Here is a 26,240-nt window from a genome sequence, read left to right on the forward strand (position 1 = left end):
GGAGACCACAAGCACTAACTTTGTATAGAAGGAGACCACAAGCACTAACGTTGTATAGGAGGAGAGAGAGTTAAGAGTCAGTCTGGGTCTGATGCTATGGATTGAACAATCTGACCATATGTCTTATTGGAGCATGCATTTGTTCCTTCAGATCAGTATTTTATTATTACATTCCAGACAGAGGGGAGGGAGAAGGGGTGGGAGCCGGACGGAGAGCAATCAGGATGGCAGCATTGCGAAATGAGTAGAATCTAAACCATGTATTTACCCCGCTCACTCACGTTGACTGCGACCGATGAGTTAAAATATGATAAGAAGAAACAAACAAAAAAAAGCAGACATAAGCAAAGGAGAAGACATTGAGTTTCAATAAGAAGTAAGGAAGAAGAGATCCATATCGACATCACTTTAGGCGTTGGACATACAGTAGACATGCGGTTAAGAGTCTCAGGTAGGTAGGTCTACAGGTTCTGCTGCACAGTTTGGCAGGACTGGTGTGGGACAGGGGGTGAGAAACACTACAGGATTGCAGTCACCATCACTTATGCCTGGTTACATGAGGTGGGAATGAGCTGGAGTATCTAGGAGAACATAGCCATTTACTGTATGCACTCCATTAGATCCAACCGCTTCGATGGTGGGTGATCTATTGTGTATAGATCTGTTTTCTATCTTGTTGACAGACAGTGCTCAGATGTCACATGACTGAGGAACATACAGTAGCACGGGCTCATGAACACAGACACAATGACATGCGTGACAATGAGATGAGCTTTTTCATCACAAACATAAGAGCGAACGTGGTGCGCTAATGCTGCACCATGTATCTGTAGTAGCCCTATCACAGGCCTTCTTCTAACACAACAATGGCATGGGCCAATCATTAGCTGGTGGGTTGGACATCGGCTGACCAATCGTAATGACAGGTGGTGTATCCTTATGGACTGCTGTTATTGCTTGCTTATAAATATGAAGGAATAGCCTCCAGATGTAATCTTGACATGACCTCCATCACAAGGTTCAGTAAGTCTCCATTAATGAATTCAGTTTCTCTCTGGGCCGATTCAGAATTTCCAACAAGGTGTTAATAGGAACACAGTGACCACCTGGTGTAGCACAAGCAATAAAAGCAACCCACCAAAAATCATATTAGTTGAATAATGACATTTTAGACAGGCTTTGTCTGTGAGCATTAACTGGTTGGTAATCAGAAGACAGGCAATTTATGACCGTGTGGCTGGGTGAGAGGAAGTGGGAGGGGTCAGATGAAATCAACATGGAGTCTTTAGAATTATATATTTTTTATCTACTTAATATTTATATTTTATACTTTAAGGTTTTAGACATTACAAATCTGTACGGAGTATCATGGTTCAGCATTCGCCAATAGCACCAAGTGGACTTGACTCTCAAAGGTAAGAAAATAAATTGTTATCTTATAATCAAAACACATCTACAATTACTTTTCATTAACACAAAACAATTCTAAGATATGCATGTATTTAATATATCAGAATTCAAATGTCATTCCTTTCTGACAGGAAAGAGAGATTACTGTGCATATGTCTGTCTGAGGTAGTCTAGTGTTTCCTCTCACTTACTTGATCCTTCCTCAGTCACCATCCCAAGACCTTCCGCTTTGTTTTGCCTTTCAAATGCATTCAAATCCAGGACACTAATGAATTTGAAGGAAAGAGAGCCAACGTGGTTTATATCTTTTAACATGTATAGTTTTGCTCTGTTTGAATGTCAAACAGTCAAAGATTAGTTGTTTTGTGTTGTGATATCATTTTACCTGCAAGACTGCATGAGTCCTGACAAACTCTTGAAAAAGCCAGCATCTCCTTTTTCCTTCAGATAGTCAAGCATTTTCTACAAAAAAGGAAATACACAAAACAAATTGAGCTGTACTGTGCCACTGTACATACTGAAAAGATTGATATGGACCATAAATATTCTGATATACCTGCTGAACCAGTATGTTGCCTCCGTTGAGTATAGAGATGCCCAGCTTCAAGGTAAAGGTCACCATGGGCCCAAGCGTACCTAAAAAGGATAATCAGGGATCATACCGTGTGTGTGTGTGTGTGTGTGTGTGTGTGTGTTTACCTTTGCTGGCGCTAATCATCTGTAACACCATCTCAGCAGCTCCTCTGTCATGCAGTCTGGCCTGCTGGTACAGAGTCTTCTGTTTCTCCATCTCTTTTTCCTAACAGGTCAACAAACACCATGTAAACACACACCATGTAAACACACACAGCTCCTTACAAAACCATTGAAACTAGTCAAATCTAATATCTCGATGGGAGGTCCAAAACACCTCAAATGTTTTCTCTTTTCCTTCTTCATCTTCTTCTTCTTCATCTTCTGCACAACTCTAAAGACAAAAGCTTTGATAGTCAGATCTCTGTTGACCTCTACATGATACTAAAGACATGTATCCAAAAGCAGATTCATATAGGCTTTGTACCTTTGCCATCATGTCTGCATATGCAATATACAAAGGATCCTCTTCCAAAGAACTGAATGGAAAAGCAGGATAAACATGTGTGAATGAACCTTACATAACTAAACAAATATACTCCATAATAAACACATCTCTCAGGTGCATGACTAAGAATAAATGTGACACAATTACTTGTGCTCGAGGGCCTCTCCCTGTGTGGGGAGAAATGCTGCAGTGTTTTAGTTCAATGCGACAGTTTATTAGCCAAGGGATACACCGGCAATATTACATAGCACAGATGGAGCAAGCAGCAGGATGCCAGGTGCCTAGGTGTGTGTGTGTGTGTGTGTGTGTGTGTGTGTTTACCTCCGCTCAGTGAGCGCATTGTGACTGAAATGCAGGATGAGCTGATGAAGAGGGTCTGGCTGCATCTCTGCCTCCTCCTCTTCCTCCTCCTCCACCTTCAGTTGGGTCTTCTGCACAAACACCCAGCCACACATCAGAGTACCACCCTACCCTAAGACCCAATCATCTGTCATTACAGAAGTGCCCTTTACCCTCTGAGACTGACAAAATGTGCCTACACTGAGTTGATACACATTTTAAAGATCACAATAACTTTACTTTGAATTAGTGAAATTGCAAAAAATAAAATTAGTTGTTCAAATTACACTGCAACACGCTTCAGGAATAATGATTACCAAGGCCAATATACTGGGGAAAAAATGGTTTAATCAACATTGTTTCCACGTCATTTCAACCCCCAAAATATATGTGATGACATTGAATCAACATGGAAAACTGATTGGATTTGCAAAAAGTAAGGGTATGGTCTTTTTTTCACCCAACCTTTAACCTTTAACCTAAATGACATTGTGCATTTTTTTGTTGATTGCACGTTGACAACTCAACAAAATGTGAATCAAAACTAGACGTTGAACTCACGTCTGTGCCCCGTGGAAAGGTATCAAGCAGAAATATGGATAAGTTACTATCCATATGCAGTTACCATTGCCATTATATAAAACAGTCTCCTCTGTACATCACTCACCTTAGAGACAACAAGGTGTACTTGATCAACAGAAGCACATTGAAATTAAAGATGCAGAATGTGCAGTCAAACCCTGTCCCACCATGTTGCTTCATTACTAGTGTGATGGCCCATTGAATCACAGACTGAAAGCATTCCGGGTATGACATCAGCAGACCATGCAGGCCCACACACAGGGACATACACACAGTACATTTAGATGGTACAGCAGTATCAAGGTTAGCGGTGTGAAGGTGTGTGTTCAGTAGAGATAAAGGGAGGAAGATGAAAGTTAAGCATGACTCTCCATGAGCCTGATCCATACTCTATAATACTTTATACTCGTCTACCACTTTATCCCTGAGCACCACAGATACTCCCCCAATGAACAGAGGCCACCGGGAAAGGATGGGGCAAAAATAGTGGTAGAGGGAATACTATTCCACATGGTCATCTCTTTTAGGATGTAGCCTACATTTTAAATCTACCATATTTGTAAAAAGGCTTATAAAGTGTTATAGAGTGTTTATAACCATTTTTCTTCATTGCTGTTTTGATAAATGTAGCAGGTTCTTACACAGGACGGCATGGGGTTTTGAAGAATTTCAGAGATATCTAGAATCAAAGTTGTAAAGAAAGCAACCCTTACAGGGGCAGTATATCTTAATTCTTTGATTACAACAAATTCCTCAAACGACATGACTATGACACTATACTTTGTCCATGCTGCAACAGAAAATTTATGAAGGACACCACACCTTCCATAAATTTCACCAGTAAGCCGTAGCATCGTGGTTGGATGCTCTCTTACCCCTGTAGGAAGGGAAACAGCTCTAGAAACGGTACAGTTACAGTACAGTACAGTGATGAGTGTAGCTTTATACTGACATCCAGGGTGATGTCATGCGTGCCCACGTAGGCGTTTCAGTTTGCAAAGGACAGAGCCACACAGAGCCAGGGGCAGAACATGGATGATTGGCAGAACCCCTGCGGCACTTGGCGGGCATTGTACTGGCGAAGCGTTCGTGTTGTAGCACGGCCAGGTGAGGACGGAGAAAAGAGACTAGCCCCACAGAGAGAGCACAAAGAGAGGGCTGGGCACTGGGGTGGACAGGTACAGTACTTACTGCCAGGTCCTGCACTAGCTTCTCTTCAAAAGAGTACGTCTCTGTTTCTATCCATATTCTCTGATAGCCCAGGAGGAAGAGGTTAATAGAGCGATGCCTGGGGGGGTAGAGGGAGATTAGGAGGGTTAGCAGGGTGGACCAGGAGGAAGAGGAGAGGAGTGGGGTATAACGTTAAGAACGGTTAATACGGGTTAGTATAGGGCAGGGCTTCCCAAACTCTATCCTGGTCCCCCCCTCCCCTAGGTGCACATTATGGTTTTTACCCAAGGAGCACACAGCTGATTCAAATAACCAACTCATCATCAAGTTTTTATTATTTTAATCAGCTGTGTAATGCTATGGCAAAAAACATTAATTGCACCCAGGGGGGGCCCCAGGACCGAGTTTGGGAAACCCTGTTATAGGGCACTGGGAAATCCAACTGGTCACCATTGAGAAACTTCTTGGAAGTTTGAACTGTACCCCCCCATTTCATAACCCTTTCATGTATACCCCAGTAAAAATGATCACAGGATACATTTATTCTAGCAAAATCTACAGTACACTGTAATGATTAAAGCTAAATAAAATATATGGTATATAAATTACAGCGACATCGGTACAGAAACCTATAACTTAGAAGAAAAAGCATTTGGTCACAGTGAATATTTTAGTGATGAGTGTAGCTTTATAATAGGCAGACCAGTCAGAAAGCCAGTGGGATCACAGTATGAGAGTTATAGTTATAGTACAAACCATGGCTGGGAGGAGGGGGGAGGAACAGGAGGTCACAAATGTTGTCTGAACATTACATTACCGTTAGCATGGAGAGCAGACTGTCATAGTCTGTGTTCTCATGCATTTTTTCGAGCCAATAGCGTCGGTAGGCATTCAGGAAGTAATTATTACTTTTGTGCCTGAGGGGAGGTACAGTATAGTCATTCAGGAGAGAACAGAGAGAGGGTAAAGTAGCAGAGACAGAGTAGTGGATATATTGTAAAAGGTTGGTAAGCCACTGTCACAAAGGGTACAGAGCAAGTTATGTGATAGTATTAGAGGTGGAAAGGAAAAGTAGACAGACATTGCATCAAATGTCCTTAACATTTCTAGCTCTAACCTGACTCAAAAGGCCAGTGCTTACTGATTACTCAACAATATGATGCAATGTCAAATTCTCCAAACAACAACAATAACTAATCATTTGGTGATGAGGAGAGACATGAGAACACACATTAAAGATGGCCGCCCCCAGGTCGGGCTCTCAATTGTTTTCCTCCCCACTGTGTCTCCTCCTGAGTCTCTGTGATTGAGTTACAATGCAGCAGGGCATGAAATTGCTTGTGTCCTTTTCTATTCCTTGATAACTGCCTGAGGCGAGACATTTGTTCGTACAGATTAGGGGAGGGACGCTTCATATTAATACAGGGTCAGAGCCCAGGAAAGAGGGGTGAGACTCATGAGGCATAGAGAAAGAAATAGTGCAGGGTTGGAAATGAGAGAGAATGCTAAACTTAACACAGCCTGTTGCCTCCCAATACTGACATCAGCAGCTGGGGTATTCTATTGTAAAATTTGACGATTATATTGTAATATTTATGTTTGTAAAGGACTGACTACACAACATGTAGATGGTTGTGTGATACCTGGGCAGATTGTAGAGAGGAGCCATGCGGAAACAGGCCACCACCGCACGCTTTCTCTGCTTGGACAGCAGCTTCTGCCACACACACTTCTTAGACCTCAACGGCTGTTCCACCTACATTGAATAAATGAAGACAAAATATGTAAGTTGTAATACAACATACGAAACAGGGTGCATGGTTTGGATCACAAATGTGACTATTATCAAGTTGAGTAAAGATCAGAGAAGCAGGACATAAAGCATCCAGGATATAGATCACAGCTTAAGGATCTGTAACATGGATATAAGGGTCCCGGATAAAGAAGTGGATGGAGGCAGTAAGGGGGATGCATGGTGCAGCCAGCCACTGACCTGCTCCAGATGGAAGACTGCAGCCGATATGCTCTGGACTCTGAACACTGTCCTCTCAGGGTCTGGAGGCCCCTCGTTCTTCACCATCACATCCTTATACAGGTTCAGCTGCCACCTCACTGCAGGGTCGTCTGACTGGGAGTGGGTTAGTACAGTGTAGGATTTCGAAAACATCACAGATTTTTGATAGAGTTGCTAGTTTTATGGATTACAATAATGCCATAATATACAGCTCACCTTTTCTTGAAGGTGCAAATTTTGCCGCACATGTTCCTTCACTTCATCATCTGTGTCCTTCTGTTGAGCAAAACATGAAAACAATTAGATATACCGTCATCAGGTAGTGTGTGGCCAGTGATACCTGATCCTCAATCAGCATGGGTCCATGTGGGCTAGGATGGCCCTCTCACCAGGAGGTAACGTGTCTTGGCCAGGGAGATGAGCTCCTGGTCCCCGGGGGTGCACATGTTGAGTCCCATGGGCAGCATCTTCTTCAGGGCAGCAACGATCAGGGAGGTCTGGATGGAGTAGAACTCTCCTCGCTTCCTCTTATGCTTCCTCTCCTGGTCCTGACCCCCTGACTGTTACCAGGATGGAATGACACATTAATAATTTCACCTGGCACTCACTGAAAAATGGCACTCTATTGGCACTCTATTTTCCATATAGTTCACTACTTAAGTTGTGCACTGTATAGGGAGCCATTTTGTAATATATCAGATGGGCCACACCCTTTTTATAATAGCCAATGCAGTCACATTCTAAATTGCTACCTTGTTCTAACTGTGCTTATTTCACAGTGGGAGCACAGCAGCTGCACACCGAAGGCTGAATTAAACCTATAGGTAGCAGAGGGAACTAAGGCATTGTTCCATCGCTTGCGGCTGAAAATATTTGCCCATGAAGCATTTCAAATGTAGCTATAACCTGAAAGCAGCATTCGCCCACAGTTTGCCTGTACCCATATGGTGAGGTGTTATAAAAAAGGACTGCACTGAGAAACACAAATGGAAGAAGCTGGCACACAGAAGACACTCATATTCAACTCAGCAAGAGAAAAAGAAACACCATTAACTGTATGCACGCACACACACACACACACACACACACACACACACACACACACACACACACACACACACCCCTCCGCCCAGTACAGGAGCTGAGTGACACAGGCTGACTACAAAATACATTTAGAAATCTAGATTATTCAATTATTGCACCCACACTGCTCGCACGCGCCAACGAGCGTCTGCGTTGACATGGGCTAAAATAGAAGTCAGTTCTGACGCAGATCACGCTGCAAGTCCTGCCTCTCCCATCTCCTCATTGGTTTATAGAAGCAGATACCCACATGCCATCTCCTCATTGGTTATACCCACGTGGGTGACTGAAAGACGAACGAGGTCGGTGGCGGTAATGCACCTAATTTATGAAAGTTGCCAATCGCAATATATATTCAACAGAATAAAAAGCCTAGAAGGAGGAAAGATGACTAGAAAAGATTCAATTGACTGTTTGTGTGGATTAATTGTCGGAGTAGAACACCTTGTGCATTTCAGGTAAAATAACAACTCAATGTATATATACCAGGACCAATTAGCTAGCAACAGCAAGCTAGCAAAATAGGACAAATTAGCTAGTAAATGCAATTTAGCTAGCAAAATTGCCATAAAGGTTTAATGCTTTTTGACCTGTCCCAAAATTAATGTAATTGGTTCAGAGTTTGTTTTGATATTTTAACCTGCTTGTTGTGATCGTGTTTGGTGTGGGGGCACAAAATAAATATATGCACAATGGCGCACGTGGGAGGTAGGTGCCACACACACCAGCGCAGGATATCCATCACCCAGAAACACCAGTGACGTGATCATGTTATTTGTCATGGGCGTGTTGACATTCAATAACAGAGCTGGGACATGTTCTGCCCACAAGGGAATGAGAAACGCTCGTTATGATGACAAGCAGGGCTGATGAAAGAGGGGTGATAATGTGTAATGTGTTAACAGCAAGGCAGGGCAGACTATTGTGGTCCCGTGTGGCTCAGTTGGTAGAGCATGGCACTTCCAGTGAATTAAGTGTACAAGCAGACAGGATTTAAAAAATAAAACTATCAACAAATCTATTCCCTGTACCTGAGGAGGTGACATGGCTTCTGTTTGTGAGGGAATATTAGTTGTGTTGTTTGGCCACGGGGGTTGCTGAAGCAGGGAGAGAGAAAGAGCTGAATCTGCAGAATGGAGCCCAGTAACAAGGCTCAGCTGGAATGTGCTGACAGATAGCAGCAGGAGGTTAGACTGAGGTTAGCTGGGTTAGGATGTGAACATACATGACCACAGGGGTTGCAGAGTGCTCCAAGTTATAGTCGTAGAGCACTCCAGCAGTGGGAATATGCTGTAATGTTTTGCAGGGGTGCATTTTTGTCCCCTCCAGTTTAATCATTGGAATGTGATACAAAACAAGGCAATAGTGTGCTTTAGGATCTGGCAGATGCCTCCAAGCGGTCTCCAAGCGGTCAGGTAGGCTGAGGGAGTGTTTTTTTCCGACTGGATAAACTTCTAAAAGCAAAGTTGCGCCCCTGCTGTTTTGTCTGTCTCAGAAAGCAGCCACATTTGAATAGGCCCTACCTTTGACATCTTCGTCTTGCTATCACCAGTCAGGAAAGACAGGTTGTTGATTTCATTCTGAACCACAAAGTTCTGCTCTTCCCTTTTGAAGTTCTGAGGAAAGAGCAATACCAATGTACATGATGAAGACACCTTCTGCTTGGCTCATTTCTCAATCTAAAATGTCCTATCTATTTAATCGCTAGTTTGTCCATTGTTGATAAGGAGAAATCGTACATGTGATTTGCACCAGAGGATGAAGATCTCAGCCACCATTCTGAAGAGTTCATTGGAGTCAGCGTCTGGTTCTTTCAGCCACCTGGACCTGCAGGAGAAAGGAGAGAGAAGAGATGATTAATATATATACACTCATCAGCCAGTACTCGGTCCGGTGCGACCCCCCCCCCCCATTGCCTCCAGAACAGCCTGAATGTTTCGGGCATGGCTTCCACAGGGATGTTGGTCCATGCTGAGGCGATGGCATCACACCGTTTCTGCAGATTGGACGGCGGTACACCACCGCCACCAGCCTGTATTGTTGACACCAGGCAGGATGGGTCCATGGACCTTGCCTATGCCAAATCTTGATTCTGCCATCAGCATGCATGACGCAACAGGAACCGGGATTCGTTGGACCAGGTGATGTTTTTCCACTACTTAAGTGTGTGCAAAGCTGTCATCAAGGCAAAGGGTGGCTACTTTGAAGAATCTCAAATCTATTTAGATTTTTTAAAACACTTTTGGTTACTACATGATTCCATATGTGTCATTTCATAGTTTTGATGTCTTCACTATTATTCTACAATGTAGAAAATAGTAAAAATAAAGAAACTCTTGAATGAGTAGGTGTGTCCAAACTTTTGCCTGGTACTGAATATGTATATAATACATTATAAGAGATGAACAAACATCCATATAATATCCTCTGCTCCACAGCCTTGCCCCCAAACCAGTGTAGTCTTGAATTACAATAGGTCCTAGGGTACTGATGAAACACAACCACATCATCTCATTTCACTCCACTGTAAAACACCTCAATTAGCAGGCTTACCTGTTATTGTCAACGTAATGGATGAGCATCGGGTAGAAGGCGTAGAGGTCTCTGCAGAGCACAGCAAACTCATCCAGGATGAGGAGCTCAGCCTCCTGGGTGTCTCCCTTACTGTCAGCCTTCAGTAGCTCCTCCTCCGTCACCACCTTCACAGTCTTCTTCTTCAGCTTCTCCAGCGTAGGCAGGAAGTGACTCTTCAACAGAACAGCCCTGGCCTTACTGATGATGGGCTGGGCATACACTGCGCCCACAGAAGTCATAGTGACAAACACATTGTCAGTTGTTTTTCTTAGAAATTAAAAATAAAACAATACAAAAGCACTCTTGCTAGGAATGCAAAAGACAATCTTTTGTCAGGCTATGGATCATCTGATCAGTACTGTATACAAATATGCAAATAGGTTTTCCCTCAAAAGCAGTATGTTTCCTAAAGCTCCAACCCACTGTGACTGACTGCTGTACACTCCCACACAGTAACGCAACCCAACTAACCTGCGATCCTCTTCATCCAGGAGGCCTCGTCGATGCCCAGGTTGCTGTTGAGGATCTTCAGGATGTTTCCCAGGATGAGGCTGAGGTGTTCTGAGGTGACGGTGGTGGAAAACACACTGTGCGGAGACGCCTGGTTCTCTGGGCCCTTCTCCCACCAGTAGGACAGGTAGTTACACAGCATGGGCAGCACCACCTCGATGACGTGGGGCATCTCTGTGTAGCGCGCCCCAGACTCAGACATGTCGTTGATGTCCTTCATCAGGACGTCTAGACGAGGCATCTCCGGACACATCTCCTCCACCGCGTCTGGCATGCCTAGGACTACACAAACACAACACAAACATAACCACAACACAACACAAATGATAGGCAAACAACCATTTAATGCAGTCTTAGGGTATACAGCATCATAATAGTGTGGAACTCACTGGCGCGTTCGCGGGCAGTCTTGGTGTTGAACACAGAGCAGGGGTTGTGTTTGTTGAGCAGTGGCTCCAGGAAGGCCACAGGCATGGCGCCTGCCAGTGTGGCCAGACACTCCCCCAGGGCCGGCAGCTGCCTGCAGGGGAGAAGAAGAGACAGACACAGATCACAGCTTTATACTATCTGTAATGTGATAGCATTATCATATCATTATGTAAATAATACTACCTTTCCACATAGATGTTTTTTCCAGTCCCGAGTGCATACAGGCTGGTCAGGATACGATAGCATGACACTTGGACATCGTCCACTGAAAACACAAAGCAGAAAGCGTGCTTACATTGATATGCACAGCGTCAGCGACATGATTTAAAACGCAGTGCTCCACTCCTCCCATCTCCTACAGCTATAGGTCTTGCTGTGGTCACTCACAGAGCAGGTCCACTCCAAAGTGGTGCTGGGTGATGTGTTCAAACAGGGCAGTGAGGATGGGCAGTAGTGCCACCGTGGTGTAGTTAATGTTCTGGGACACGCCCTTCATCTGTGAGCGGGAGTGGGTGAACTTCCCCAACTTCAGGTTCTCAAAGGTCTTCTCCAGGTCCTCCGCTGCGTTCTCGAAGAAGGTCCTTAACCCCGCCTTCACCAGCTCTGAGCCAGACTTCATCACCGTCCTGTCGGAGGGAAGGGGTTAATAATGATGGAGGAGTGTGTAGTCTGTCATTGTGCCATTTTTGCACACAATAACTACATAATGTCCCCATGTGGGATATTAAAGTTATAATTTTTGAGAACAATCATTTCCGCATGATTGAAGAGTTCCCAAAGGACAGCTTCATTTTCGTAGAGAAGAGCCAGCTATACTACAGAGAGCTCCCAAGGGACTGTGATTTGAGCTCCCATCTGACCTTGAATATTTACAGTGCATGATTTATACAGTAAATTATGTAAATATCTATATTCAAGGGAAGGTTGTCAGTGTAGGTATGTGCAGAAATATTACACCCCCCCCCCCCAAAAAAAAAAACAGTTTGATACATTAAGCAGATTAGATTAGTCAATATTTTGTTAAGTATATTGTGACTCGTCGTAATGTTTTTTTGATTCTGTGTTGAATCTCCCAAAGGGAGGGAGGTGAAAGACAAAGCCTATGGGCAGGCACAGTACCATAACTACATCCTCAGTATCAACATCATGTTTAATGCATTGATATTTTAACCTCAGTTTTTAGAACTGTTGCCTGAAACCACACATTGGTTCTGAACACTAGGAGCCCAGAGCTAGCTACAGTACATGCTGTCTATGCATGCTAAGTGTATTTGTATAAATACCAGTGGGAGTTTGTTCTCTTAATGTCAATGATTCCAAGATGGCATGAATAACACAAACTGGTGAGAATAAACATGGTGTAATGTAAGTAATGTTGTATAGGTTAGACATGAGGTGGCCTCTTTTCCAATGACATGTGCTGTAAAATTGCTACGTAACAGATCTCTTTCAAACCTTTGAACTAATTTCAAACTCTGTGGACGTATATTGTGACGTAGGACTATAGGACTGAGCTCCACCCACCTGGTGTCCAGTGTGTGGGCCAGGATGTGGAGACAGCTCACCATGGTGGTGGAGTCACTCCCTACAGGAGAGCACAGTACAGCGATGTGCACACATATCACACACAAAGTCATTCATGAAAGCAATTTAAAAAAGCGCTGAATCAGCTCCTTACCGAAGAGGGAAATCCTGTGTCTGACAAGAGCTGCCAGTTTACAGAACAGGCTGGAAAAAAGAGAACGAGAGAAAGAACGAAAGCAGGGAGGTTAAAGTAAAGGGTAAGAGGAGGAAAAGATGACAAGATGAAGGGAGTAAAGAGAAGAGTAGGTAAGTAGCATACACAGGTAGTGAGAAAGTGTAACTCGCTGTAGGGTGGTGAGATGGTAGTGTACCGACCTGGTGACCATCTCCTTCTCCTTATTAGATGCATAGCCGCTGCTGCTCAGGTTCTTACTGGGAGAAGACAGGAAGTAGAGACAGTGGTTCTTGAAGTACTGGTCTATCAGAGGGAGGAGCACCTTAAGGCAAAAAACAAAACAATTTAGGAGATGTGTGACAATCTTTGTGCAATCTCATCTACTGCATTTAAATGTTCATTTGTTTCACAGATTCACAATATTCTCACTTTGGCGAAAAACTTGATTTCTTGCTCATGAGGTGACTTGTCTGTCTTACCACTGGTAGCCATGGCCTCTGAAATGGCAAGGTCAAAGGTCAATAAAGAGAAGACTGAGGCAGCATGGTCCATAACAGAGAAAAGGTAGAGGAGCATTCAAAGACATGGATATGAACGTTAAGCAGGCTCTTACCAAGGTGGGCAATGAACTCCTGGGCTGAGTTCACATACTTGAGGAGCTTCTTGAGGAACTTGTAGGCAAACCTCTTCTCCATGGAGGAAGAGTCCTGCTCCATGTCCTTCAGACCTCTACAACACAGAAGGAAGGGAATGATGAAGTGTAATTCTGTCACACCAACGCACATCAATGTCTTCGGTCTTGACTGAAGGTGTAGTTAGTTTTCACACCCACACATGCACCCACACACGCACTCACTAACCTGGTGATAGCATAGCCGTTGATCTGTAGGAAGCGGAACAGGCCCTGGGCCTTCTCTTTGTCCCGGGCCTTCTCTTTGGCAGTCAAGGTGTCATAGGGCACTAGCAGAGGGTGAGTTGCCCCACCTGGAACCACAAATAACAACACTGAAACAAAGAGAACCAATAAATCTCACATTTACTCTGACTACATTCCTCTGGCTCCTCCATCTCACAGTGATTGAAGAGTATTATAGAATCACCTCTAATTCCAAGGTCATTCTTTTTCTTCTTAGCCCAGATGTTGTGATAATTCTCAGCCACGACCTCCATCATGCCCTTGATCCAAAGAGCAAAGAGAACATCTGTTAATTAAATAACATATCCACAGCCTAGTCATAAACAAAATAGTTATTAACAGCTACAAATTAACAACTGTGAGGTTCACTCACCTGTAACTCTCTAGAGAGAACCACATTGCTGGTGTCTATTGGTGTTGGGTTGAAACCATTACCCTACCAAAATACAACATGAAAAACGAGTTAGAAGTTGAAAGAAACATTGAACATCCGACTCAGCAGTCCTGGTATATACAGCACTAGGAAGAGCGGGCCATCAGACTGAGTACCTGAGAGGAGGACTGGGAGATCTTCCGCATCTTCTCACTCTCCCGTAGGGACATGGTCTCTCCATCCTTGGTCCTGTCAATGTTCCAGCCCATAGCCAGCATGCTCTTCAGAGTCTCCCTCACCGGCAACCTGTGGATCTCCTTCTCCTGAGGACCACAGGAGTTAACACAGCACACAGACATGGATACACACACCAAGAGTTAACAATCAGTTAGGTCACTAGTGCTCACATTAGTGCATGCTGTAGTTCAAATTCAAACCCTATGCTGTGTAATGCTGCAATGAACTACACCTTCTCTGTAAGGCCTTTGTAGGTCCTGAGCTGAGGGTGAGTCTTGGCCTTCTCATCTATACAGTCTCCGTACTTCCATCCCAACATCACCTGAAGTGCAGAGACAAGTATGACCCTTCTACAGAGCTGATATTACATTTTACCAGCTAGTTCTTCAACCCAAATAAAAACAAATAGAGTGAGCAACCCTGAAACAAGCCTCATAGTATTTCTCCCAAGAGCGTACTGAAAAGCCTTTATAAAATACAGTGCCAAAGCATTTTATTCTTAATCTTTACGCCCTGCAATAAAGAATTGATTCCTGGTGTCATTTTGCAGCATCAAATACACGTTACCCTGGCAGAGCTCATCTTTGGCCTACCTTCTCTGCTGACCATTTGTCATGGGAATGCTCAGCATATTTGTTGGCAACATTTTCCAGTTTCTCTGGAAGAGATATGCTGTAAAAACAGAGTAAAAATTACTCACTGCAGGTATAAATCTGGAGCATCCAAAATAATACACACTGGAATAAAGCATATGCAAATGCAGAGTCAAAGTATATAAAATCACTGCACATTACATCAAATAAATTGTGTGCATAATTTTAAAGTGGCTCCTATAAAAAGCTATTCAATTACAAGTCAGAGTAGTATCACTTTAATTAAATTGTCCTTAATTTGCTCGGACAGTCACCCTGTACACTAGTTTCTGATGGCCACTCACTTGGCTGTGCTGATGGGTTTGGGGTCGAAGTTGCCCTGAGCGTCCACAGACACAGGCTTCTCCAGGGTGGTGCTGATGGTGGAGTCTATGTAGTCAGGTGGTAAGGCCCCAGATATGGCACTCAGACAGGGCATGGCCATCTTAAAGAGATCTGCATCGTACTTCTGCTGGGAGACAGTGTGTGATTAGTTAACTATCAAAGAAAGCACCACTGAGATCTCAATAAGGCTAATCTAGTGACTAGAGACTGCAGGAATGGCTAGAGGATACAAAAGATGCTTTTAGTGCCGCAGTGGTCTAAGGCACTGCATCTCCGTGTAATAGGTGTCACTACAGTCCCTGGTTCGAATCCAGAATGTATCATATCTGGCTGTGATTGGAGTCCCATAGAGCGGCACACAATTGGCCCAGCGTCATCCGGGTTTGGCCGGGGTAGGCCGAATTTGTTCTTAACTGACTTGCCTAGTTAAATAAAGGTTAAATAAAAAATGTAGAAATACAGAGAGCAGATACAGAGATTGATGATGTTCTCAGCCTGGGCTCTCTCTCACCAGCTTCATTTTCATGTGTGCACTCCAAGATGTGCACACATGTCCAGACAATTACATCAAAAAGAGGACCATCATGAAATTAATGTTCATATTCAACATCTACTTTGATTTGAAAAATGTCAATGCAAAAAAGGAAAAGGAAAGGCAATGAGACATTCTTACAGAGAAAATTCAATCGTATACCAATGCTCACTGTCAGAAACGTGGTACAAGATTACTGAAGGTTATGACCTATTGGCTTGATGATCAAAGCTCAGTACAGCCCTAGCTTGATTGTCTCATTATCAGCCTTTGAAGGCTTAACTAGGAGCCCTGTTGGAGACCTGACGTTCTCCTGGGTGCTGTGTTAGAGGTGACCTCGCTTTACCCTCTGTGAGAGCGAATCCAAGACACCCCAGAAGATCTTCTTTGTGAGGAGCAGTTCCTCGTCTGAGGCCATGCCGTAGCTGCCCCAGCCTGATGGCAGACAGTAGTACTTCCAGCTCTGCTCGTAGTGGTTGGTCAAGAGCTGTGGCGGACACACAGGGTCAAAGGTCAGTCCATTAGACTTAGTGGGAGGATGTATGTACACTCTGCTGTGAGCTACACTGAAGGACTGGCAAACAGACACCTTAGCAACTGGCATACCGAAACACAACACCCTGGTACTGAGCCAAACATCCCACGTAGGATCTCAAGCTGATGATACGTCATGCAAAATGAGTTCTTACTAGCTCGGCATAAAAACAGACAAGTGCCCCATGTGAGTGGAGGCAGAATCAAATGTGTTCAGTCTTCCACAGGCAGGCTGCTATTATTACTACAGTCTCTCTGGAGGGAAAACTCTGACAGAGAGGAGCAGTGAAGTCAACACGGTTCAATTCTTCCAGGCTGCTCTCTGCTCTCCGATGCTCGGCTGTTGTATTAAAAACAGCACAACTGCCAACATCTGCTTAATGCTGGGAACAACATTGTTAATAGGAGAGAGAGACGGAGTGAGAGACAGAGCGGGAGGGGGGGGGGCAGGTGGGCAGACGAAGAGAGAGGTAGAGGGATGGAGAGGACATACCCTGAGAGGCATCTTGCAGTACTCTGTCAGCAAGGGCACGTCAAAGACCAGGCGGCGCAGGAGCTGCTGCAGCATGGAGGGGCGGAGGTACCTGCAGACAGAGGAGGACCAGGGAGGGAACAGGAGATCAGAGAGACATCATCCAGAATGAATTCTGTTTAGCTTAAGCGTTTCTATGGCCACACAGTGAGCTTATTGCTTCCTAAAGTACATAGTGGAACACCTTACCTGCAGACAGCCAGCAGACACTCCTCGATAGCATCTCTCTGGGCCTTGGTGAGCGAGCGGCCCTTGGACAGCCTGTAGATGGTGTGTAGCGTGGAGTCGATTAGCGTGGCGTAGTGCTCTGTGCCAGCGAAGTGGGGGGCACAGCGGGTGAGCAGGGGAAGCATGGCAGAGCCAATGTACCTGTTCATGGCCAGAGCTGTCTCTGTGGTGCTGAGTACCTCCTACAGTGGAGGGGTCAGAGGGCACAATAGACCTGTCATCTAGCAGTCATCTCACCACCTAAGCACAGCTTCAACTGTTCCACAATCACTATCATTAGGTATGCTCACAGAGACTTTCAACTACTGCAAACAGAAGCTAAGTGTGAGGCTAAATCTGCACATTTGTCCTTAGGGAATTGCTGATGAGGAATTAAAACAGCGGAGCAAAGTCTGTGTCCTCCTAGGGCTAGTCATATCTACAGAGTACTACTCTCTAATACCAGTCCTGGAAGATGCTTAGCATCTTGCTGCATGGGAATCAAGCAGACTTTTATTTGCTAACTGCTGGATTACGTGGGTAGTTGATCATTAGCGCTTCCTAGTGTGGATCAATGTGCTGCGTGTCTGTATAGGAGTGGGGCGGCTGGTGGCTCAGGGGCTATTCTTGGACTTTATCACATTAACACTGTGCTGGGGCTGGGGTGGAAGTTTGTCTCAGAAAAAGATCAAAAACAAGCAGAGCCAGGGATATTCCAGCCCTTGTCTCACCGCCTGCCTGCCCAGGCAATCACCAGGGTCAACCTCTACGAATACTCCAGTCAGCCCACACACACACCAGACTTTTTAGACAATCAGTTTTAAATACACCAACTCCCTCTCACACACAAGCCCTTAAATACACAGCATCCACTCCACTCAACTCCCACATCCTTGAATACCTCAACCCACTTGTCTGGTAAACAAAGAACTAGATGGCAAAACAAACAACTTGATGCCTTTGCCAAATATGGTCTCCCACCTCTCAGCTGAGGGTGAGCCCACCACCTACCGTGTCCAGAGAAGCAGAGGCTCGCAGGTCTGGCAGGAAGCCCACTTCCAGCAGGTGAAGTAGAAAGCTTTGGTCCTCGATACCATAGACCCGGTCCAGGAATAGCACCATGGGGGCCTTGTGGTCCGGGCAGAAACTGGCCGCCATATCAGGCTCTGTCACAGTGCCGTCTGTGGTGGAGATAGAGAGGTGGAGAAAGTGAAAATAGGATATAAAAAAATTGTGAGATACACAAAGGAGGAAAACAAAATAAGAATATGGAGGTGTTGGGTCTCTGTGTAAATATGACTTGTGTTCTACATGTCTTTCCTGCAGTATTCACACAGCTGGAGAGCTACCCATACATGACATCAAGTCTCTTCTGTTGAAGAAAGCCATATGTATTCATTAGCAGCACTGCAGGGTTTCTGGGGAGGGAGACACCGCTGAGTGATTCAGTTCCCACTGGGCATAGATGTAAATTCAACATCTATTCCACGTTGGTTCAACGTCATTTCATTGAAATACCATGGAATCAACGTTGGTTCAACCAGTGTGTGTGATCCGAGCGTTGCCTTGCATGTGTAGAGCAATCAATAGAGAAGAATACACAGTAACAGAACAGAAATGAGAGGGAGATGAGGAGAGCAGAGCAGGCTTACTCAAAGCTGTGGGAGGTAGACAGACATGCACTGTGAGCTGGGATCAACAGCACTTCAGCACCACCATTGGGTTTCCTACTTTATTATGAATAACTCAACCAATTTTATTGGGCAGTCCTCTACCTTTGTGAATGACAGGCATCTTGAGGGTTACGCTGATGATGCCCACCAGGTCTTCAGTGGGCACTAGGGAGCGCAGGATGGCACGGATACGCAGGGCCTCCCCTTTCCCCTTGTTAATCAACTGAGGGAGGATGAGAGAGGCATTAGTCCTATTGGTGGAGAACATACATTCATTCAACCTTTACTTATCCAGGTGAGTCAGAGTGAACAGATGCTGAGATGTTTCGAATGCAAATGAACTCAGAGTAGGTGAGGGTTCATATGATCTGTGATGGGACCATCAGCTAAACTCACGTGCATCTCTGGGGCACAGCGTCCCAATAGGTCGATGAGGGCAGAGTAGAAGGACATGATGGCATTTCCCATGTGAACCACCTCTTCCTCCTCATCATCCTCAGCAGACCTGCCCACAACAAACACAGGAGGGGGAGGGAGAAGGTCTGATGGGTCTTGTTATCTTAACTAACTGATGAGCATCTTACAGGGTTTACTTCGCTATGTACTATTAGCTCTACCCAGCTAGCACATTTGGTTCCTTGGAGTTTTAGGAACGTATATTTTTGGTTTCCCAATGGTTCTGGGAACAAAGCCATACGTTTCCTGACTGGTAAAATTAAACTTTTTTTAAACGTTCTTAGAATGGAAGTGAAAATTTAGCCTGTTCTGGGAACATACATTTTTCGGTTGCAGGGAGGTTCTGAGAACGCTTTACTATGGTTCCCTGAACGTTTTCGTGGTAGGTTTTATTATTTTCTGAGAATGATAATTCTAGGCTATTTGAAGGTAATTAAATTACGGTCTGAGAACATGTTTCATTAAGACGTTTAATAACACTGCTGGCTTAGGTTAACTGTTTTGAATTCCAAGCACAGATAGGACAAATGAATCATGCTAACACATGTATTTCTTCTTGTGGCATGGTGTCAGTTAGATTCGAACATGTGATCCTCTGTTCTCTATCGACGCAATCAGTCCACCGCGCCACCAGGATGGAGTTAGCATGACATACATTTTTTACTCATGCAAAGCTGTTCATTTTAGTCTATTTAAACAGAACCCATTTCAAAGGAAACAAGCACTCTTTAAGACCAGGTGTGAACAATTAATGGATGCGGCAAACACACCTGAACAAGATAGTAGATAGATAACAGAATGTACAGTACCAGTCAAAAGTTTGGACACCTACTCATTCAAGGGTTTTTCTTTATTTGTACTATTTTCTACATCATAAAATAATAGTGAAGACATCAACACTATGAAACAACACATATGGAATCATTTGGTAACCAAAAAAGTGTTCTCTCAACCATGCTCATTCATTAAATTAACAGGTGTGCCTTCTTAAAAGTGAATTTGTCGAATCCTACTTAATGCGTTTGAGCCAATCAGTTGTGTTGTGACAAGGTAGGGGTGGTATACAGAAGATAGCCCTATTTGTTATAAGACCAAGTCCATATTATGGCAAGAACAGCTCAAATAAGCAAAGAGACAGTTCACCATTACTTTAAGACATGAAGGTCAGTCAATGTGGAAAATATCAAGAACTTTTAAAGTTTCTTCAAGTGCAGTCACAAGAAACATCGGGCGCTATGATGAAACTGGCTCTCATGAGGACCGCCAACAGGAAAGGAAGACCCAGAATTACCTCTGCTGCAGAAGATAAGTTCCTTCGAGTTTACCAGCCTCCGAAATTACAGCCCAAATAAATGCTTTACAGAGTTCAAGTAACAGACACATCTCAACATCAACCGTTCAGAGGAGACTGTGTGAATCAGGCTTTCATGGTCAAATTGCTGCAAAGAAACCACTACTAAAGGACACCAATAATAATAAGAGACTTGCTTGGGCCAAGAAACACAAGCAATGGAGATTAGACCGGTGTAAATCTGTCCTTTGGTCTGATGAGTCCAAATTTGATATTTTTGGTTCCAACCGCTGTGTCTGTGAGACGCAGAGTTGGTGAATGGATGATCTCAGCATGTGTATTTCCCACCATGAAGCATGGAGGAGGAAATGTGATGGTGTGGGGGTGCTTTGCTGGTTACACTGTCAAGTTATTTATTGAGAATTTAAGGCACACTTAACCAGCAAGGTTACTACAGCATTCTGCAGCGATACTCCATTCCATCTGGTTTGCACTTAGTGAGACTATTATTTTGTTTTTCAACAGGACTATGACACACTTCCAGGCAGAGTAAGGGCTATTTGACCAAGAAAGAGAGTGATGGAGTGCTGCATCAGATGACCTGTCCTCCACAATCATCCAACCTCAACCCAATTCAGATGGTTTGGGATGAGTTGGACCGCAGAGTAGGAGAAATCCATGACATCATGGGGATTTTCCAGTATCTATATTGTTTTCTCAGAAGTGGGGAACATACCTGAACATATATCAATATGGGGTTAATCATTAGACATGTGTAAGCATAACGTAGGCTACTGGATACGTACATGGGTTAATCATTCATTGGCAACATAGGCCTGAACTTGTGAAGGTTAGTGACTATGTACTTTAGTTAATCAACACTAGAACCACAAGCCATGTATATGTATTGGGGAGACATGTTACATACTGGGAAGATATGTTTGTATTAATCAAATACTATTTGAAAAACATATATTAGGAACATATATATGCAATACATGTATAATTGTATTGTATTAGAACTGTGGTGTCGCCACCAATATAATCTAAACTTGAGCTAGATAAGTCAGATGTGGGGGTAAACAAGCCAGAATTGAGACAGAAAGATAATGGTGGCGCAGGGCCAAGGGGTGTTAATCATTTACATAGAAAGGAGTTACTGTGTATGTTATGCAAGAGTGGAAAGGTATAAAAGCTCTTCCATGGAATTGCTCGGCTTCTGTTACTTTTGTAATAAAGTCTAATTGAATTTACAAGTTCCGGTATTTGATTCAACATTTCCACGACAAGATTCAAGGAAAAGCAGCCAACAAGTGCTCAGCCTATGTGGGAACTCCTTCAAGACTGTTGGAAATGCATTCCAGGTGAAGCTGGTTGAGAGAATGCCAAGAATGTCATCAAGGCAAAGGGTGGCTACTTTGAAGAATCTCAAATATAAAATAGATGTAGATTTGTTTAACACATTTTTGGTTGTTACATGATTCCATATGTGTTATTTCATAGTTTTGATGTTTTCACTATTATTCTACAATGTAGAAAATAGTCAAAATAAAGAAAAACCCTTGAATGAGTAGGTGTGTCCAAACTTTTGACTGGTACTGTATATGTTTAAAAAATAACATTCTTAGAACATTCTTTGAACGTTACTAATGTTTTCTTGTGGTTTTTATGGAACGCTTTCTTAATGTTCTGAGAACATGAGTTTAAATAGAACCATGAGGAAACCTGCAGAAAAAGTTATGCTGAAGTACTGAAATGCCCATAGAAGAATGTTTGTTAATATTCGCTGAACGTTCTGAGATCATGACTTGAAATAGAATGTTATGTGCCAGCTGGGTATGCTGTTAGCTCTTGCTCTATAGCTATGGCAGGTACAGTATGTATCTTACACGTCAGAGCTGACCCCCTGGGCAGAGGAGGGCAGGTCCAGAGCAGGGTTCTCAGAGATCTTGATGGCCTCCTTCATGGCTGCTAGCAGCCCGTTACCCCCCTCTCCTCTCAGGGCTGGACCAAAACACTCTGGACGCCTGATCAGTAGCTTCACCACCACACTGGAGTTCTCCTCCACACTCTCACCTGGAACACACACACAGACACACACACCAGGTTAACAAAACAAATATATCAGTGGTAAACTGCATTTGCACATTGACATCGACACAAGATGCACATAAAAATGCATTGGAGGTGGAAAAACACACACACATATATCAACAACTCTGACAAAGACATAATACTCCAACGGGCACCCAAACGCCTCAGAGGTGAACAGCATCAGATATAAACCTCATCTTGTGAGTGCTTGCCAATGTATCGCTACTTTTTTTTTGGTCCATCACTGTCAGGAAGGAAATTAATGGCTGCCTTGCTCTTTCAGCCAGGAGCTGTTCCTCCACTGAGCTCTACTGGCACTGAGGTTGTAGCTCCCAGATACTAACCTTCTCAGGCAGTCTAGCCTGCTCTGCAGCATACAGACAGGCCCTCTCTAACCCTGCCTACACCTGGTGTGGATGGCACACAGAGACCAAGTTTCAGTACAGTAGCTGTTGATAGTCATTACAGTACAGTGTCCTAGCTACCATTAACAAAGACAGCAAAGCGCAGGAAGGAGAGGTAGCGCTCGCCCTCTATGGGGTTCCAACCGATGTCAGGGTAACCTTTGTCCAGCAGCATGGGACAGCTCTGGAGCCCACAGCCTGCTAGGTACGTCACCACCTGCAACACACAACCAGGACACAATCAGGGCACACCAAGGTCACAAATCAGGACACAATCAAGACACAACCAGGACAAGCTTAATAACAGACACATGGACTGAGGATAATCTTAAACACATAGACACAAAACACTAATTCTAATGCACACACATCAACATACACAAATCCACTAGAGACAGCATCTCCTACCTTATCCAGGTCAGGTTCCTCCAGGGCCAAGGCCAGGCCGTTATTGTCCATCACAGAGGAGGCAGCCACGTCTAGAGGAGTAGAGCCCCTCATGGCCGGAGAAGCTGTGGGAAGAAAACATATATAGGATCCCATTAAAGTAGCTTCATTCTTACAGGCATTTACAACAATTATGGTATATAGAGAACGAATCTCCATTCCACTAACTCTGAGGTAGTCAGCAATTGTGTAAATTTGTGTATTTATTTTATTTTTTATATATAGTCTGTAATGTCTATGTTAGTGTTTTAAATGTATGCAAATTGCAAAGTAATTTTGTCTGTAATGTATTTTTCGTTATGTGTGTGACCATAAATCATATATCATTGAGATGGAAGATAGTGGGAGTAACAAAGCCAACAGCAGGGGGCAGCATTTACACTCATGAACCAGGACCAGGCTCTGATTGGACTGGCAGATTGTTCATCTGTCAACTGATCTAAACCAAACTTTCCAACTCCTACTTGCAACAATTACACATAGCTTATATCGTTTCACTGAGTTTATCCAAGCCTATGAACACTGCTTGAGGAGAAATCACTGATGTAAAGGACACTTCAATTTCTGTGTTTTCATAAACAGAAATATTCAAAAATGTGTAAAATATTGGTTCACACTAACTCAAAGACTTTGTCTAATACAGGTGCAAGACTGTGGGTAGATTATCCTTTGCCTGTGGACCATTCTGTGTGCGAGGTATTCCAGAAGAGAAGCAATCTCTCTCTGCCACAGCAGGGTGTTCAGGGTGACTGTGGCATCTCTCCTGATAGAATGTACAATTACCCTCTCAACTGATGAATTCTCAACACGACCGACTGGCCGAACACACACACACCCACACACACACACACACCCACACACACACACACACACACACACACACACACACACACACACACACACACACACGTTCTCAGATGTGTGTCTAATGTACGCAGACTGACAGCTCAAGGACCTAACCTGAGGCCCCAATGAGATTATTGTCCATAATAATGAGAACAGCGTCAGAGATGTTGTCACACCCAGTGTAACTACAGTATGAGCCAGTTGTCCCAATATCAAATAAGAGACCCTGGTTAAATCATGTCATTTTCCTGTCAGATATACTCCATAAAGCCAGAGGTGTAAAGTGCTAAGCAAGGTCATAAAAAGAACTGACAAACAGGGAAGGAGTGACTTGAACTTGCCCAATAATAAACGCTTGTTTTTGTTTTAATACAGTGTGCCCTAACAAATATGACCCAGGTGTACCTACCCAGGCCCACGCTGCTGTTTTCCAAGAGGTAGCTGAGGTGGTCAAACATGGCCTTCTGGTTCTGACGACTGATCCTGCAGAAGTAACACAGGAAGCGACAGCAGCTGGCCACCATCTTGGGGAACGCTATCTCCTGAGAGAAGAAGAAAGAGAATAGACTTAATGGAGGTTCAACCTGTACAATTCTCAGTACAAAACAGACACTTAGCTGACATACAGTGCATTCGGAAAGTATTCAGATCCCTTGAGTTTTTCCACATTTTGTTACGTTACAGCCTTTTTCTAAAATTGATTAAGTCATATTTTTTTTCCTCATTAATCGACACACAATACCCATAATGTCAAAGCAAAAACAGGTTTTTAGGATTTTTTTTACATCGGTATTCAGACCCTTTACTCAGTACTTTGTTGAAGCACCTTTGGCAGTGATTACAGCCTCGAGTCTTCTTGGGTATGACCCTTCAAGCTTGGCACACCTGTACTTAGGGAGTTTCTCCCATTCTTCTCTGCAGATCCTCTCAAGCTCTGTCAAGTTGGATGGGGAGCTTCGCTGCAAAGCAATTTTCAGGTCTCTCCAGAGATGTTCGATTGGGTTCATGTCCGGGCTCTAGCTGGGCCACTCAAGGACATTTAGAGACTTGTCCCGAAGCCACTCCTGCATTGACTTTGCTGTGTGCTTAGGGTCGTTGTCCTGTTGGTAGGCGTACGTTCGCTCCAGTCTGAGGTCCTGAGTGCTCTGGAGCAGGTTTTCATCAAGGATCTCTTTGCAACATTAATCTTTCCCTCGATCTTGACTAGTATCCCAGTCCCTGCCGCAAAAAAACATCCCCACAGCTTGATTCTGCCACCACCATGCTTCACCGTAGGAATGTTGCCAAGTATCCTACAGACATGACGATTGGCATTTACATCAAAGAGTTCAGTCTTAGTTTCATCAGACCAGAGAATCTTGTCTGAGATTTTGGCAAAATCCAAGTGGGCTGTCATGTGCCTTTTACTGAGGAGTGACTTCCGTCTGGCCACTCTACCATAAAGGCCTGATTGGTGGAGTGCTGCAGAGATGATTGTCCTTCTGGAAGGTTCTCCCATCTCCACAGAGGAACTCTGGAGCTCTGTCAGAGTGACAATCAGGTTCTTGGTCACCTCCCTGACCAAGGCCCTTCTCCCCCAATTGCTCAGTTTGGCCGGACGGCCAGCTCTAAGAAAAGTCTTGGTGGTTCCAAACTTCTTCTATTTAAGAATAAATGGAGGCCACTGTGTTCTTGGGAACCTTCAATGCTGCAGACATTTTTTGGTACCCTTCCCCAGATCTGTGCCTCGACAGTCCTGTCTCAGAGGTCTATGGACAATTCTTTCAGCCACATGGCTTGGTATTTGCTCTGACATGCACTGTCAACTGTGGGACCTTGTATAGACAGGGG

General features: G+C 44.0%; 1 protein-coding gene across 4 annotated transcripts in view; it reads right to left on the reverse strand.

The window, feature by feature from the left end:
* The window catches only part of LOC109904530 (ryanodine receptor 3), a 160,897-nt gene that overhangs the window by 15,316 nt on the left and 119,341 nt on the right, over positions 1–26,240 (reverse strand). For 2 of the 4 annotated variants that reach the window (XM_031788210.1, XM_031788208.1), the window contains 42 exons: positions 24,820–24,952; positions 23,526–23,629; positions 23,199–23,334; positions 22,509–22,695; positions 19,269–19,377; positions 18,975–19,095; positions 18,211–18,380; positions 17,182–17,402; positions 16,954–17,044; positions 16,273–16,413; positions 15,355–15,518; positions 15,011–15,089; positions 14,650–14,739; positions 14,357–14,503; positions 14,181–14,243; positions 13,992–14,067; positions 13,752–13,875; positions 13,505–13,620; positions 13,321–13,388; positions 13,092–13,213; positions 12,871–12,920; positions 12,717–12,777; positions 11,580–11,818; positions 11,376–11,457; positions 11,153–11,283; positions 10,725–11,045; positions 10,233–10,473; positions 9,419–9,506; positions 9,203–9,295; positions 6,986–7,156; positions 6,813–6,872; positions 6,576–6,710; positions 6,226–6,338; positions 4,604–4,700; positions 2,813–2,922; positions 2,471–2,522; positions 2,321–2,377; positions 2,110–2,209; positions 1,967–2,046; positions 1,796–1,872; positions 1,602–1,675; positions 269–286 (listed from right to left, as the gene is read on the reverse strand). In XM_031788210.1, the coding sequence (XP_031644070.1) occupies positions 269–286; positions 1,602–1,675; positions 1,796–1,872; positions 1,967–2,046; positions 2,110–2,209; positions 2,321–2,377; positions 2,471–2,522; positions 2,813–2,922; positions 4,604–4,700; positions 6,226–6,338; positions 6,576–6,710; positions 6,813–6,872; positions 6,986–7,156; positions 9,203–9,295; positions 9,419–9,506; positions 10,233–10,473; positions 10,725–11,045; positions 11,153–11,283; positions 11,376–11,457; positions 11,580–11,818; positions 12,717–12,777; positions 12,871–12,920; positions 13,092–13,213; positions 13,321–13,388; positions 13,505–13,620; positions 13,752–13,875; positions 13,992–14,067; positions 14,181–14,243; positions 14,357–14,503; positions 14,650–14,739; positions 15,011–15,089; positions 15,355–15,518; positions 16,273–16,413; positions 16,954–17,044; positions 17,182–17,402; positions 18,211–18,380; positions 18,975–19,095; positions 19,269–19,377; positions 22,509–22,695; positions 23,199–23,334; positions 23,526–23,629; positions 24,820–24,952 (4,912 nt within the window). The remainder of the gene's footprint in view (positions 1–268; positions 287–1,601; positions 1,676–1,795; positions 1,873–1,966; positions 2,047–2,109; positions 2,210–2,320; positions 2,378–2,470; positions 2,523–2,812; positions 2,923–4,603; positions 4,701–6,225; positions 6,339–6,575; positions 6,711–6,812; positions 6,873–6,985; positions 7,157–9,202; positions 9,296–9,418; positions 9,507–10,232; positions 10,474–10,724; positions 11,046–11,152; positions 11,284–11,375; positions 11,458–11,579; positions 11,819–12,716; positions 12,778–12,870; positions 12,921–13,091; positions 13,214–13,320; positions 13,389–13,504; positions 13,621–13,751; positions 13,876–13,991; positions 14,068–14,180; positions 14,244–14,356; positions 14,504–14,649; positions 14,740–15,010; positions 15,090–15,354; positions 15,519–16,272; positions 16,414–16,953; positions 17,045–17,181; positions 17,403–18,210; positions 18,381–18,974; positions 19,096–19,268; positions 19,378–22,508; positions 22,696–23,198; positions 23,335–23,525; positions 23,630–24,819; positions 24,953–26,240) is intronic. The other 2 variants (XM_031788211.1, XM_031788209.1) reach the window with 1 other exon arrangement.

This window comes from Oncorhynchus kisutch, linkage group LG14, assembly GCF_002021735.2.
Source record: "Oncorhynchus kisutch isolate 150728-3 linkage group LG14, Okis_V2, whole genome shotgun sequence".
Lineage (NCBI taxonomy): Eukaryota > Metazoa > Chordata > Actinopteri > Salmoniformes > Salmonidae > Oncorhynchus > Oncorhynchus kisutch.